Source organism: Chrysemys picta, chromosome 3 (genome assembly GCF_011386835.1).
Source record: "Chrysemys picta bellii isolate R12L10 chromosome 3, ASM1138683v2, whole genome shotgun sequence".
NCBI lineage: Eukaryota > Metazoa > Chordata > Testudines > Emydidae > Chrysemys > Chrysemys picta.
This window is the reverse complement of record NC_088793.1, coordinates 57265348-57282302: the sequence shown is the minus strand read 5'-3', so window position 1 is coordinate 57282302 and position 16955 is coordinate 57265348. Positions and strand designations below refer to the sequence as shown.

The window sequence follows — 16955 nt, the reverse complement described above, 5'->3', positions numbered from 1 at the left end:
ATGATGCAGATTTTTCAATCCCATTGTTCCATGGGCATCTTACTAGACTGCCAGCTGCTTTTCAACTGAAGTGCGGGAGGGGGAAGTGTGTGATAGGGAACGTGTGTGTGTGTGGGGGGGGGGGAGAGAGACAGAGACAGTGTGTGTGTTGGTGGAGTGTGAGAGAGAGAGAGGGTGGGAAATGTGTATTGAAGGCATAGGCGGTGCATGAAGTAGCCCCCGGGGCCTGCCCCTTCTGCCCAAGGCCCTGCCCATGCTCTGTCCCTTCCGCCCTCCCCGCCAGAGCCCAAAACTCCCCACCCCACGGCTGGAGGAGCCTCAGCCGAACCTCCCCGAGCTGCCAGTTGGCCCACTCTATCCACGCCAGCTGTCCCAACCTTCGGGCCCAGCCAGTCCAAGCACCAGCCCAACCTCGCAGAGCATTGGCAGGGCCATGGCCTGTGTTAATGGAGACTTAGCCTCCAGTGGCCTATTATACCCGCCACCCAGGGTTGCGGGAGTATGTGTAGGGGGAGAGTGAGTGTGTGGGCATGCTGTCTCTAAGTACAGACAGCCGAAGGTAGCAACCAGTCCTGAGGAGGGGGGAGAGGGACATCCCGACATCAGCCCCCACCTCCCTCCCTGACTCTGTACAGCACAGCAGTCTCTCACATGCACACACACATCCACCCTGCCTGCTGCCTGCCTGCCTCTGTGTTCATAGTGCGGAAGAGAGAAGCATTCCACATTAATGATTTGCTCTACACAAATGTCTACACTGATGCTTTGTCGCTTTAAGTTTGCCGCAAAAAGCTTTATGCCTCTAGTCAAGGTGGTTTTGTCGCTGAAACTGAAGAGTTTTGTTGCCAAAAGTGGCATTGTAGTGTGTACACCTGCATTTTTCTGTCGCTAAAATCTGCCTTTTGGTGACAAAACTGCGATGTAGATAAGGCCAGAGAGAGAGAGAGATGCTGACCACTCTGGGATGGGCAATGCAGTCTGAGGGAGGGAAAAGAGAACGTAGCCATGTCCTGATCTGCTCCAGAGCCTGAACAGTGACATGGAAAAATCTGAATGCAGCTTTGGCCATGCTCATTGACCTCAGAGTTATGCCGCTACTGCCCCAAACTGATGTAAAATCCTAGCATTCTGAGTTCCTCCCTACCTGCTTTGGGCTAGGTCAGAAATGCTACAGCTATTCATGCTATTTGGTGCTTCTGCTTCCAGCCCTGACTAGAAACAATAAGGATAGATGTGTATAACATGAAAAATAGTTTTGTTTTTTTTAAAGTGAACCTCAACCCAGCTGCAGTTTGGCCTATATTTGCATTTTGGGTTAATCTTTGGGGTAATTATATATTTTTATTTTATCCAAATGAGTTCACCCGTCTTTAAAAGTGAACAAACAAGCAGGACAATGGTTCACTACTTAAGAAAAAGGGCTACAATAAATATAGAATGACTGGAATTGTGCCTTAATGAACTTGATGAACCAATCAAAGCACATAATTGAAAGTCTTCCTGTGAGATGTAAAGGAAGTTACATAACCCTAACACAATTAAAATGTTTGTGAGAAAAATAAGGAATATAAGGCAAAAAGTACAAGCAATGGGAAACTGAGAAATCAGCAGGATGTAAGAATCTGGAAACACAGAACACAGTTTACATATCAGAGCATAGCAGAATAAGAATAAAAATGTAAATACCATATATCTTAATTTAAAAGCCACCCATAATTACTAACAACCTTCATTTAATAGCTATACCTTTACCATCTAAGACACAAGGGAAAAAATTAAATTTAATAAATGCGACCTTGTTTTTGAAGCAACTTTTGATGTAAAGCTAATGGCAGTTAATGTAATTTAAGAGAACAGTATATGAACTGTTTTCTTTTAAATCAATACACAGTTAATGGGGAGCTTCTGAATTAGTTGGAAATAAAATTGCACAGTCCTAAACGTTGTCCAGTTAATGCAAGAAGACAATGGGAATTTTACCTCTGTGGTATCACATTCCAACTATTATTTATTATTTTTCAAATTTTAATTTCTATTCTTTTTTTTTTTTTTACTTTTGCTATTACTATTAACATTTTGAACAATCTTTGTTTTTTAACGTTAAGCTGTATTACATGTTCGGGTTAACAGATTATTTCTTTGAATATGATTGTATTAGATTTTCACTTTTATTATACCTAAGTGTAAATAGTCAATCAAGCAGAAAGGATGTTCTTGCACAATTGTTTAGAAAAGGTACACAAAGACTATACGGAAGTAAACATCTAGAACAGAAGATAAGATTTAAATTTAGTTGTACAACATTTCATTTCCTTACCTTCAAAAACCCTAAGAACCTCTTGTTTGATGTATTTTTTCATTTCTTCAAATGAAACTGTGTCAGCCTGATGGAAAAACCAACAGCGGACACACATCAGTAATCTACAAATGTGGAAACAGAACATTCTGAAAGCAACATGTCTGATGCTGATGAATAGATAAATTTAATCAAGGGATAGTGTAGTTGCATTGAGTATACAAAGGAAAGCACATAAAGCTTTTGCTGGAGATTAAACACTGAGAGAAGTTAAGGTGTTTAATTAGCTGCAAAGGCTGTTTATTGCAGGTACACTATAATATTATGAACAATTACTGATCCCATGAAATATAAGCAGCAACATTTTCAGATTATATCATTAAAATAAGCATGTTTTTGTGTCATATGTTTTAGCACAAATTTGTCACTATCAGATCTGTGAAAAACTTTCTAAAGATATCCAATAATGTTATTGTATCATTCTCACCCTTTGTATGTTGCTTGTCTATTTAGATTGTCAACTCTTTGGCGGGAGGGATTGTCTCTTGTTCTATGTTCGTGTAGCAGGTAGCACAATGAGGTGCAAATCTTGGTTGGGGACTAGCTACTTTAATACAAAAATAAATAATAATAACAAAAATAGCATCATCAATGCTGATACGATGAATAACTCAAACCACAGCAGGGTGAAATATCCATTATCTGAATGATTGTGTCTTCCAAGTTAATAAATATTCAGAGCACAAAGGTGTGTGTGTGGAAAAAACAGAAGGCGTGTGACTGAAGAAATGCAGTGTTAGAAAGTATTGAGTGTTATTTTTAGGTACTAATTTCTGGGGAGAGGGTTGGGATGTGTTTCTTTCTTACATACTTTCACTTATATTTTAGGTCTTTATTTTATGAAGCTTCACTTATAAAACTAATTGTATTGAGTAATCATCTATCCAATTTGTCAAAAGCAAAATTTAATTAATTGAACTTAAGCTATTTTCAGTCTATCAGAGACTACCACAGTTCAGGTATAAAACACTAATAAAAAAAAAAATTAAAAATGATGGCTTGATTGCTTGCACTGGTTTTTTTTCATTTGATAACTGAACAATTACACAGCTCAAAGTAACTTTAGTATTTGTGATGAGTTGTACTGGATAAATATGGATTCATTTCTGCTCCCCAGAACGCACAGTGTTTACTTCTCTAGGTTCCCCCAGCAACCAACCAGAGCACTTTATTTTCTTACCGGAAGACCTGGGGAACCTGGGGAACCCTGATGACCTGGTGATCCTGGATAACCCCTGTCTCCTGGTGGTCCAGCAGGTCCTATAACCCCCTTTTCTCCTGGAAGGCCAGGTTTTCCTCTTTCACCTTGCGGGCCTCTGTCCCCTGGAATACCTTGATCTCCCTATTCAAAATAAGAAGCATAGAGAAGATTGTTGTTCTATATTAATCAATCAATGTGAAAACTCAATCAAGAATGTTGGGAAGAAACTTCTTCTCTCCTGAATGACACTGAACGTCCATTTGGAGAGGGAATCATATTTGGAAAATAATTCAGAAGCTGATGCTTTCTTTGAAAAACAAAGGAGACCATATTCTCTTTTCATCTGTTGTAATGTTTACATTCAACAACAAAGAAAATCATAGGTGCTGTCAGTGGGGATGGTGGGAGTGCTGCCGTACCCACTGGTTTGAAGTGGTTTACATCGTATACAGAGTTTACAGTTTGGTTGAACAGCTCTCAGCACCCCTCGATCCCAGCATAGAGCACCCTCCTGTACTCCAAATCTCTCTCATCCCCTGCCCCAGCCCTGATCCCCCTCCCGCCCTCTGAATCCCTTGGTCCCATCCCAGAGCACCCTCTTACACCCCAAACTTCTCAACCCCAGCCCCATCCCAGAGCCCGCACCCACAACCAGAGCCCTATCCCCTCCCGCACCCCAACCCCAATTTTGTGAGCATTCATGGCCCACCATACAATTTCTATTCCCCAATGTAGCTCTCAGGCCAAAAAGTGCCCACCACTGTTGTAGAGGTTGTAACACATGAAACAGGGTAGAAGGGACACAATATATATATAAATAGGCTAACAGGAGTTATATTATAAAGAGAAAAAAATAGTTCAGTGAAATGTTAAGGGGAGCTGAATACGAATTAGCATTCAGTACAGCAAGTATCTACAAGCTGTGCCCAAATGGGAGCTGCACTGGAATTTGACTTGTGTTCTCAATGGGACATGCCTCCCTATTAGACTGAGTGTAGCAATATGATGCATTGCAGAACTCTGTGGGCTGCATTTGTCCCATAGGCCATATTTTGGCCACTCCTGCTCTAGTGCACACAAAAAGGGAAGGGAAAGAAATATATCATATCAACACAGTTTCTACTGAGTCAGGTGATGATAAATCAATGGGATATTTATGTGCCATTTTCATGATATTGTAATAAGGAATATATAGACTCAATATACGAGGCACAAATTAGAGAAAAGAATACAGTAGACATTTGAACAGATTTGGTATTTGACCTTGATGGTAAAACGGTAAGAAATTAAGTGCATGTGTTTTTCTGGACTTGGTGTGTTCTACAGTTTCAGTTCATCAAAATAATAGCAGATAGAAGAAGTTGTTTTTAATTATTTACTTCCTTGCAAACAAAACAAATCAAAGGTCAATGTTTCAGCCAGCAACAGCTTTAATCAGGCCTTGTGTGTTCCTGGCTGAGATGTCACTTGATTTGTTTTGTATGAAGTAATTAAATCTTTAAAAATGACTTAATATATTTGTTATTAATCTGCTGAACTTAAGCAGTGGAACAGAATGCAGCAAGTCCTGCATTTGGACTGCTCATGAACAAATGATGGCCCTTAAGGGTCACTGACTCTCCTTGCTGCACCACTTAAAATTAATGTTAAGTTACACAATTGGAAGTGACTAGTACAAAGAATTTATTAATTTTTTTTTGGATGAAATCCTGAATATACAGTAATAAGAGCAAAGTAAACAAGTGTATTAGTTGGATTAATAGGATGCAATACAATGAAGTATTAGTAAACTATACAGAGATTTGAAGCATTACTCACTCACAGTAAAATTGTAACTGTACATTGTAGGAGTAAGCATAGATACTTAAAGACTGCATGATAAAAAGGACACAGAGAAAGGGAAGGATGTACAGCAGGAAGTTAGAGATCTCTTTTTATCAGTCATTTGACCTCCAAATCTCTGATTTCCAGTGAGTTAGAGCTTATTAATCACTATAATTAGAGCTTCACTATAAAGACCCTTGTGATTTGTGATGTTTTACTGAATTAATTGAAATCATAAGGAATTTCTGACTGGGGTTTAAATTGTCGTTGGTAAGTGTGCAGACATAATGAACTGTGGAAAGGCTATAACTGCAACAACAACAACAAAAAACCAGTTACCTACCTTTTGTAACTGTTGTTCTTTGAGATGTGTTGCTCATGTCCAGTCCATTCTAGGTGTGTGCGTGCCCACGTGCACGGTTGTCGGAGATTTTTGTATTAGTGGTACCCGTAGGGCCGGCTGTGGCACCGTCTAGAGTGCCGTGCTTGTGCTGTGGTATATCAGGCGCTGCCAGCCCACACCATCTCAGTTCCTTCTTGCCGACAACTCCGACAGAGAGGCAGGAGGGCGGGAAGAACAACAGTTACGAAAGGTAGGTAACCGTTTTTCTTCTTTGAGTGCGTGCTCATGTCGATTCCAGTCTAGGTGACTTGCAAGCATGATCAATGGAGGCGGGCTCAGAGTTCACCATCGTGCAGCTTGTAGCACTATTCTGCCAAAGCCAGCGTCATCTTGAGCTGCTGGGTCAGCGCATAGTGTGACGTGAACGTATGAATGGACGACCACGTGGCGGCCTTCCCGGTCATCCGTACTTAGCCATGCAGCAGCCACGCCATCAGGTGCAGCAATGCCAGGTTCGGGTACAGCAGATTGCTGTGGTTCTGGGACAGCAGATCCGGCCAGAGAGGTAACTGCAGCAGGTCGGTCACCGAAAGACTCGGCAGCATGCCGAACCCGTGCCGGCGAGGCCAGGGCTATGAGGATGACAGATGCTTTTTCTTGTTTTACCTTTAGCAGGACCCTGTGGATAAATGGCACTGGCGGAAAGGCATACATCAGCATTCCTTACCATGGAAGTAGGTGGGCGGCCACCAGATGGATGGCATACCGCACGCAAAAGTTCCAGAGGCTGAGCGTCTCCCAACACAGGGCCGAAGGCCTGGTGCCGCCCTGCCTGTTGATGTAATACATTGCGGCCATATTGTCTGTGAGGACCTCCACCACCTTGCCTCTCAGGTGGGGCAAGAATGCCTGACAGGCCAGGAGCACCACCTTGAGCTCCCTGACATTGATATGAAGGACTATATTGTGCTGCAGCCAGCAGCCCTGGGTGTTGAGCTTGCCCAGGAGGGCCCACCAGCCCAGATCTGACGCTTCCAAGACTAGGGTGAGCAACGGTGATGGGGACACAAAGGGAACTCCCTGCAGCACTGACGTGGGGGCTAGCCACCAGTCCATGGACAAGAGGACATGGTTCGGTACCGTGACCACTCGGTCCAGGGGGTGCCTGCTGGGAACGTAAACCATTGCCAGCCACGTCTGCAGGGGTTGCAGATGAAGCCGGGCATGACTGACCATGTATGTGCATGCTGTCACATGGCCCATCAGCCGCAGGTATGTTTGGGCCGTGGTGATCGGGTGCTTCCTTATGTAGGCAATGAGATCTGACATGGCCTGAAAGCGTGCTTCCAGAAGGAAGGCCCTGGCTCGAGTGGTATCGAGAACCACTCCGATAAACTCTAAGCGCTGGACCAGCGTTAACATGGACTTTTCTATGTTTATTAACAGGCCCAGGTTGCTGCAGGTGGAACGCACCAGATCGAGGCTTCTTTGCACCTGCTCCGGAGACCTGCTCTTGATGAGCCATTCATCAAAGGATGGAAAGATCTGGACCCCTGAACGTCTGAGGTAAGCTGCTACCAGCATCATGCATTTCATTAACACCCTGGGAGCTGAGGACAGGTCAAAGGGTAGCACTGTGAACTGAAAGTAGCACCTGGCCACTATGGAACGCAGGAAACGTCTGTGTCCTGGGAATATGGAGACATGGAAGTAAGCATCCTTTAAATTGAGAGCGGCATACCAGTCTCCCAGATCCAGAGAGGGGATAATGGAGGCCAGGGAGACCATCCCATCCCATCTCCTAGAACTGGAAGGGACCTTGAAAGGTCATCGAGTCCAGCCCCCTGCCTTCACTAGCAGGACCAAGTACTGATTTTGTCCCAGATCCCTAAGTGGCCCCCTCAAGGATTGAACTCACAACCCTGGGTTTAGCAGGCCAATGCTCAAACCACTGAGCTATCCCTCCCCCCCTGAACCATGCAGAACTTCAACTTCTTGAGAGACTTGTTGAGGCCATGCAGGTCCAGGATGGGTCTGAGGCCTCTCTTGGCCTTTGGGATTAGGAAGTATCAGGAGTAGAATCCTCTTCCTTTCGTTTCCTGAGGAACCACCTCCACAGCCCTCAACTGCAGGAGCTTGTTGATTTCCTGAACCAGGAGTTGTTCATGAGAGGGGTCCCTGAAGAGGGATGTGGAAGCAAGAGGCGGGAAGGAGAGGTTTCCAAAAACTGCAGGATATAGCCTTGAGCTACTATGTCCAGGACCCAGTGGTCTGATGTAACCTGCGACCAGGTCGAGCGGTAGGGAGAAAGGCAGTTGAGGAATGGATGGGCAGGATCCGTCTGGATGACTGGGGCATCGCTACCGAGCGCATCCTCAAAATGATCGCTTTTGGCCCTCCAGGTACTTAGCGGGTCTGGGCTTGGCTGGCGAGTGGGAGGAAGAAGGGCAGCGATGGCTAAACCCAGCGTCCCTTCTTCTTACAGATCCCTGATGGGCTTGCCAAGGCCTTGACAGTGGCAGAGGCCGGAATGGCTTTCTGGAAGACTGCGGGGTATGCATGCCCAACGAGCGAAGGGTAGCTTTAGTGTCCTTCAGCCTGGCGTCCATCTGATCAGAGAACAGCCCAACTCCATCAATGGGGAGGTCCTGAATTGAGGCCTGCATCTCCTGGGAGAGGCCTGTCACCTCGAGCCAGAAGCTGAGTTGCATGACCACAGCTGATGCGACCATCCTTGCTGCAGAGTTCCATGCCATCTGCAGGGAACATCTGGCTGCCATGGTACGTTCCTTTACCAGGGTGCCGAACTCCTGAGCCTGACCCTCAGGAAAGGAATCCTGGAACTCTTTAAGATTGTCCCAAAAATCAAAATTATATCGGTCCAGCAGGGCCTGATGGTTCGCCACCCGGAATTGTAGGCTGGCTGTTGAATAAATTTGTCTGCCAAATAAAAAGAGATTTTTGGCTTCTTTATTTTTGGGAGTAGAGGCAGTGGGGACCTGCTTGTACTTTTTGCTGGCTGCAGACACAACCAGTGAGCCCAAGGGTGGGTGGGTATAAAGGTACTCAAAACCTTTGGCCAGCACAAAATATTTTTTCTCGGCCCATTTCGAGGTGAGCGGGATGGAGGATGGGGTCTGCCACAGTGACTTGGCAATCTTGAGGACCCCGTTGTGTACGAGTAGGGTGACCTGGGCAGGCATGGAGGCTGAGAAGACATTGAAAAGGATGTCCTCCTGCTCAGTCATCTCTTGCACCTGGACTTGCACCCAACTTCTCGGCCACCCACCGCAGAAAGGCTTGATGCTCCCTAAAGTCATCCAGGGGGCTAGCCCTGGAAGGTCCTGTGACCAGCGCGTCTGGGGAAGATGAGGAAGACTTGGCCTCTGGTGGAGGCACTGAGGGCTTGGCCGCCGCTAGAGAGGGAGGTTTAGGGTTGGGTACGGGATGCTCTACCCCAACCTCAGAATGGGCTTCTGGTACCAGGCCCAGTGCTGGTGGGGCTGCCTACCGCTGCTCTGACGAGGCCACTGAGGAGCGATGAGAAGGGGCATCATCATCACCAGAATGCCCCATGCCCCCAATACAGAAACTGCGTTGGCCACTGGCCTTGCTGTCAATGCGGTGCTGTGGATGATGAAGCAGGCTCCGGTGCCCAATCCTGTTGCTGAGACCGGGGCGATGGGCTGAACTGAGCCTCCGTGCCAGAGGAACCACTTCTGGCAACCAGGGAGGAGCCGTCGACGCCTGCATCTGTTTACTGGTCGTGGCTACCGGTGATCGCTAGCCAGACTTAATTGACTGGTGACTGTACCGGGGAGTGTGGTCCTGGTGCCAGGGAGATCAGCGTCGAGGAGACTGGTGCCATGGAAACCAGCAAAAGATGGGGAGCATTCCCATGGTTCCAGCAATTGGGATCGTCGAGAGGGTGAATGATGTTGGTCATAGCATGGGGAGCGTTGACCCCATGTCGGACAGTAGCACCGAGGAGAGTGGGAGGAGAGTCAGAGCGACCAACGACGAGATTGGGACCTGTCTCTAGATGCTCTATGCAGTGGAGATCAACATTTTTTGTCTGGTGACTGGTGGTGCTCCCCTGCAAGGGGTCTTCACGGTAGGCTTGCCTTCTCGGGGAGCCTTAGCCTGTTCCTGCAGCACCGAAGACATCCTAGGAGCAGGTGGAGACCTGCGCTCTCTACGTGCCTGGGCTTGGGATGATGATGGTGCAGGCAAGGTTGTGGGTCCCATACCACTCTCAGGAGTTGGTGGTGGACCTTTAAGGGGGCTAAGAACCCCGGTCATGGAGGCACACTTGCGCGGCTCTGGAGAAGGCTGGCAGGCAGGCCCAGGTCCTTTGCTGGATGACCCCTGGTCCTTCTTACTCGGTGCCGGAGACCGCTTTTTAGCCTTTTCTTCGGTATCGGCAATGATGAACGGTGCTGAGAAGAGCCAGGTGCCAGTGGCGTGCTACGCAAGAAGGCTGGGGTGCTCGGTGCAGTCTGCGTGAAAGGCTCGGAAGCCGGATGGAGGGCGGACTCCATCAGGAGAGCCCTGAGGTGAATATCCCACTCCTTTTGGGTGCGGGGCCGAAAGTTCTTGCAGATCCAGCAATGCTCCTTGACGTGTGACTCCCCCAAGCACTTAAGGCAGCTGTTATGGGGGTCACTCACAGGCATAGGCCTGCTGCAGTCTGAGCAGGGCTTAAACCCAGGATGGGCTGGCGGTGCCTGATATACAGCGGCATGAGAGCGGCACTCTAGAAGGCACCACAGCCAGCCCTACGGGTACCGCTAAGGCAAAAATCTCCGACGGCTGCACACATGGGTGCATGCACACCTAGAATGGAACTGACATGAGCAAACACTTGAAGAAGAATCCCCAACCCTGTAACCAATATATCAATGTAACCTGTCCCAAACTGCTAACAGTAGTACACATTTAAGACATCAGAATGGCACAATACCATTCTATTATAGCTATGTATTCAGAGAATATATTAACATGATGTTTTTTAGAGAGCTACTGTGCCAGTATTACTGAAGCACATTAATTTGCAACCATTTAGGTTCTCATGGAAAAGTCTACTGAGCATGCATATTATATTTTTGGGTGAAAAAAATATAATACATCTGAAGAAGTCTTTGCTGCACATACATAGTTAATTCAGCTAATTCACCTTTGCAAGGTGTGCAAGGATTTAACAGCGCAGAAAACTGTGGGGTCCTGGTCCATGACTAGTTGCCCAGATGCTACAGTAATACTAACAATAAATAATAAATGCAATGAAGGTTACAGTGGAATCCTTGTCTCAGTCATTGTGGAACTTATAAGGGGGGAAGGGACGAGGAAAAGGATGCTGCTTGTTTTGAAGGGTGTGGCTGAAGAAGCCCAGTGCTGATGCAGTTTAGGAGCTCTGCAGAGAGTGGAGACTAAAAATGTCTTCTCCAGGTATGAAGCATCTAAGATTTATAGGAGTGGGCTTCTCTCTTGCAGACTTCCTAAAGCATACAGGAAATGACTGGAGCATCTTGAAAAATCCATAGTTGGGGAAAGATCCTGATGCCATCCCCAGATACAGATCTACATTTTTCATAAAATGGGCTCCTTCCTGATTCTAATGGGAGTTCTCCTTGAATAAGGACTGAAGTATCTGACCGCATGTACTAGTTTTTCCTTGGCAAACTGAATGCCAGAGAAGCATTCTAAAATGAGATTGATGAGAAAATCCTGTTCTGGAGTGAGTATAATATTGAAAGTGGGAAGAAGAATAACCATCAGTATGATTTCTCTTTTTTAGATTGAAGTTGGGCCTGGAAGAAACTTAAACAGACCCAATTCTGCTTTGCCATCATTATGAATTCAAACTAGACCAGGGGTCGGCAACCTTTCAGAAGTGGTGTGCTGAGTCTTCATTCATTCACTCTAATTTAAGGTTTCGCGTGCCAGTAATACATTTTAACGTTTTTAGAAGGTCTCTTTCTATAAGTCTATAATATATAACTAAACTATTGTTGTATGTAAAGTAAATAAGGTTTTAAAAATGTTTAAGAAGCTTCATTTAAAATTAAATTAAAATGCAGAGCCCCCGGACCAGTGGCCATGACCCAGGCAGTGTAAGTGCCACTGAAAATCAGCTTGCGTGCCGCCTTTGGCACCTGTGCCATAGGTTGCCTACCCCTGAACTAGACTATGAACAAAATAGCAACCTGAAATAAAGTAGATTTACAAGAAGCCTGATTTAAGAGTTTCAGTAACACAAATATATGTATAATTACCATTTTACTGGTTTAGAATTTAGTGATTTAAGCATGGATAAGGGTTTCACCAAAAAATTTAGAAATGCTGATTTCTCTTTGACAAAGGTTCTATTGCAGGGCACAACTGATCTGATAGAAGCACTTCTGGGAGTCTACAATATTTTAGTATTACCATAGCAATTTAAAAATACTATATTGGGCATATTTAACTTAATAAAAAAAAGTGATTCTGAATTTCTACCAATAACATAACACCCAAAATTAACTGAAGTCCTGAAATAGCATTTTTTTTAAACTGATTCTTATTTCACAGGATGCCAACATGACTTTATTCTGGGTGCATGAGGCAAATCAAATGCCAGAGCCAAATGAAGTGACTTAGTCATTAGGATTTGAATGTATGGTAGATGCGCCCCAAATGGCATCCAGTGCCATCTCAAGTTGTATGCCATTTATAAAGTACCTATCATTGCAGTGTCTAATCACCTAAGGGTATGTACAGTTATCTCAGCCTGCATGCACCCACCTTGGTCCCATTCCTTCTCAAACTGGACTCTACAAAGACTTAGATATGAAATTGTCAACACTATAAACATTTTCTCCTTTTCATTCTGCCCTTCAAGGATTGATACTTCTCTTATTTTATAATCATTACAGCTGCTCTCAACCTGAAGAAGGTATATTGGGGCTAAGAATGAAAGAAATCAAGGGAGGCAGTATAATCACTGTTGCAGAATGGACTGACTTGTGCTATTTTCTGTTATCATTGCAATCTCTCTAACAGGAGCAGGGCTTTAATACCTAACTCCAACTAAATTTCTCCTCTCCAATTGGCACTGTGGATCTCTTATCTGCAATGCAGACTTCTATTGTACATTCTGCAATTGTTCCCCATGCAAATCTTCAGTTGACATCAATGGGACTAGTGTTTGCAGAACAACTGCAGAATTTGAAAAAGCGATTCCAATAGAGGAGGCTAATTTCATCCTCATTCTGTAAACACAGTAGTACAGTGGGTGCATTCATGGTCCTTCTGTTTTACAGATTGTGAGAGATTCTTTATAATTAAAATGGCAAGTACCACTGGAACCATCATTATCTCTAAAAAGTGAATGAATGTTTCAAGTAGGGCTCTTCCACACAGTGGCAAGTTGTGCTCCAAGAAGAGCAGCTGAGGCAGGCATAATTGCTTTTTTGAGGGCAAAGGTATACAATCTATTCCATCCACTAGGATGGAACTGATTTCTCCCCCTAGTGTCAGAGTCCAACTCTGGTGCAAAGAGGAGCAAGGGCCATGACCCCCTCTCCTACCCCTTTTTAGCAATTTACTCCTTAGTAGCAGAATGCAGGGAGCACAGGAACATCTACTGTGCAGATTGGTGAAGAGAAGCTGCTTCTGGGGCAGCCACACTGCTCAGAATCCCGCCAATTATATTTGAGTACTGCTAGAACTGGCTGACACTTTCAAAGAATCAGAAAAGTTGTAAGGGCACCCAATGTATGTTTTAGTGTCCAACCTTTGTATGGGTGGCCTTTTCCTTTATCTTTATCTCAATGGATACTAATTACATGGAGAGTCAATAAAATTAAAGAATACCGTCAAGGTACAGTAATATAACACTGTAGGTAGCGGAACATTTAATAAGAAGATGGCTCATAAGTTTCATTTGGGTCCTTTATTTTTAAAGGCGGGAATAGAAAATTGCTAAACGTTAATCCACACAGGTGGAAATTATTTTAACAATGATATAAACTTCATTCTTTCTCCACACTATAATCTTGAGTTCCTCCTCACAAGTTACCCTAGGGCCGTGGTGGGCAACCTGTGGCTCAGGGCCACATGCAGCCCATCAGGGTAATCTGATTGTGGGCCGCGAGACATTTCACTGACGTTGACCGTCCGCAGGCATGGCCCCCCGCAGCTCCCAGTGGCCGCAGTTCACCGTTCCCACCCTAGGGACAGGATTTTCTCATTCTCCAACTAAATTGTGTTGTTGATGATGTTACATTGGAATTGTGGGGCTTTATTTCTGAGGAACAGATACATTAACAGTGTAGAACTGCTGATGGAGACAGAGACAGAACTAGCATTTTTGGGTAAGCCTGCAAAATAATTTTTTTTGCACCTCCCCCAAATATAACTGATTCCTGGGCACCATAATCACATTGCTATGCACGGGGCTGCCTAAGTGAGATGATTTCTTGACTTCCCAACTCAAACTTAACTGAATCCTTTTATATAAAACATATGTGCATGCCAGGGTCCTGGGGAGTGGAGGGGGGAATCTTTATTGCTCCCTCAGCTGCCTATTGCTGCAGTAGAGCTTCGCTGCTTGTTCCTTTCCACCCTAGTGATTGATTTATATTGTCAAGGCCATCTTTGCCAGGAAAAAATGTTACAAACCTTTTCTCTTCACAAATGCTGAATTTTTCCTTTAAAATTCTAGTCCCCCCACTCTGGCCCTGAGCTTCTTGTCTTGAAGATTTAAAAGTATACTAGACAGACATCTGGATGTTCTCCAAAGAGCAAAGTCAAATAATGGTATATACTAGAAAGGATTATTACACCAAGACTTACACGTTCTCCTTTGGGACCTCTGTCACCTGCTCTTCCCATCAAACCCTGAAAATAAATTTTTTTGAAAGTGTAAAATATCTTACTTAACAACTTGATTATATATTAATTTATTAACACAGCTGAAAGTAATTGTCTAGGACTAACAGTTACATTATCTGTGAAATATATTAACATTGCAAATTATGTTTTCCTACCTGAGGTCCTGGCAATCCATCTTTTCCATTTATTCCCTATAAAGAGAAAACTATGTTTTAACAATTTACTATAACTGCAGGTAAATAAATACATTAAAAATAAGAAACAGGCAAGGAAAACCTTGTGATCTGTGATGGCATTAATAAATATTTTGAAAGATAAATAGCTGAGTCAGAGGTTTGTGTTTTGGTGACGGCTGAAGTCAAGTGTAAAGAGCTGGAAGATGTGACAGACAAGTAAGTTTGAGCTTAAACTGCACAGCTACAACATGCCAGATTGGAGTTGAGGAGCACATAGGTAAAATAACATCTTAGTCAGCACGTTATTCTGTGATGATGCAATTTTGAAAGATAACTGAATTTGGAATTCTGCAAGTCAGAGTAGGTTCTATAGATATGGAACTGAATGAGCATGTTCCCAGTGCTACACATTCACTAAAATATGGCACACATTTATCTTACTGTAGCTATTGGCCCTTAATTGATGCAACATTTCAGGGAACAGATGGAAAGGGAAGTTGAAGGTAAAGCTATAAACCCAGCCTAAATGCCCATTGATCTAAATAACACAGAAATTTTTAATTTCATTTGTGATAAATCCAGACCCCTCTCCACACAGTCACTGGGGGCCCCAGATGCAGCAGAACCAGTGTGGTTCTGCTGAGTGAGAAGGAAGAATTTGAGGAGTATGCACATGGAGAGTATTTCCCTTGCATACTGTAAATGCAATTCCAGGAGGACTATGTGTTTGCTCATACAGTAAATTGATTGAGGCAGGGAGAGGGATCAGGCTGAGGGAGATGAGGAATAGATCTCTCTCTCTCTGGAGATCTCCTAAATTTTATCCCAGGGTAGTGCAATGGCAGTCACTACTACAGCTTTGGGACTGCATTAACAAATGTAGATTTTCAGACCAGTTTTTAAACTGGGTAAATTTGGCGTGGAAGCAAGTAAAGGAGAATAAGTATAGGTTCTATACAGGTTCTATAACCTTGCTCACTTAGTTCCACATTGCCCAATTTAAAAAACGATATTCTCAGTTGTAAATGTCAGCCCATCAGACTCAGTCTAGGCTCTCAAAATCCAGCCATATTCTTTCTACCAACCTGACCACTAATAAAGATTCTGACTCAGAGCTTAGCTCAAAATATTTTGTTAATGGGGTGCTAAAGTAACAGGGAGGCCAGCTCATCCATCTATATTTGTATTGAATGCAATGCCAAGAGGAATAAAATCTGTTTCTACGTTAAAGTAAGAAAATATAACCCTAACAAAACACAGACACACACACACACAATAATTTTACAATTACTCCCCCCGTTAGACTGCAATTTAAATATTGCTATTAGAGGTTTGTTACTTCATGGCTGAATCTGTAAGGTTTAAAGAGATGTTCAATGAACCTGCACCTCTCATTCTGTCTGCTCCTGGACTCGTGAGCCCAAATGCAGCATTAGCCATTGGTGACAACGGTATTATTAGATTAATATGTTACATAAAACTACTGTACAGTGTTGCTAACTCTTGCAATTTTATTGAAAGTCTTGTGATATCTGGTGGTTTTCTTAGGAGCACAGCTCCTAGAATCAAGCAATTATAAGAGAATAATAAGACCCAAGTGAACCCCAAGACTCAAAAACTACAAAGCATGTATATATATATTTCAATTCATGTTTTTTAAGCCCATCTCAACATTTTTGGGGGACTAGCTCATGATTTTTTTAATGCTTGGGCTTGGCAATACTGACTTTATTGTTACTCCTAAGCACCTTTAACTCCATATAACATTACAACTATTGCTATTTATTTATTATTTAGTAAGAGCCACTTGTGTGCATTGTACTTTACAGAAAAACAGAAGGACAGGTCACTGCTCCAAGACAGTTAAATACTGTGCATAGTGACCCATCTTTACGGTGTCCAGAGGATGAAGCTAGCAGGATGGGTTCCTGGTCCTGCCTGAGACCTTTGGGTACGACCAGAATAGAAATAACTATTATTATTATTACTAATTAAATGAATTTGAGGCTGCAGGGTCAGATTTTCAAAGTTGCTCAACACACACCAGTTCCCATTCAGTACAATGGCAAATACTGGGTAAAGACACCTTTTTAAATTTGACCTCTTCATTTAGGAGATTAAATGGGAGGTGCAGGGTTCTTTTGAAAATCTGCCCCTGAAGAGTATAATGAACTGCAACAG

The 16955-nt window shown here is 43.9% G+C and overlaps 1 protein-coding gene across 3 annotated transcripts in view; it reads right to left on the bottom strand.

Annotated features, from left to right (window-relative positions):
* Window positions 1-16955, bottom strand: part of COL19A1 (collagen type XIX alpha 1 chain) — a 323634-nt gene that overhangs the window by 21668 nt on the left and 285011 nt on the right. For all 3 annotated transcript variants that reach the window (XM_042848857.2, XM_008178207.4, XM_042848856.2), the window contains exons 44-47: window positions 14754-14789; window positions 14560-14604; window positions 3537-3698; window positions 2318-2384 (exon numbers count right to left, since the gene is read on the bottom strand). In XM_042848857.2, the coding sequence (XP_042704791.2) occupies window positions 2318-2384; window positions 3537-3698; window positions 14560-14604; window positions 14754-14789 (310 nt within the window). The remainder of the gene's footprint in view (window positions 1-2317; window positions 2385-3536; window positions 3699-14559; window positions 14605-14753; window positions 14790-16955) is intronic.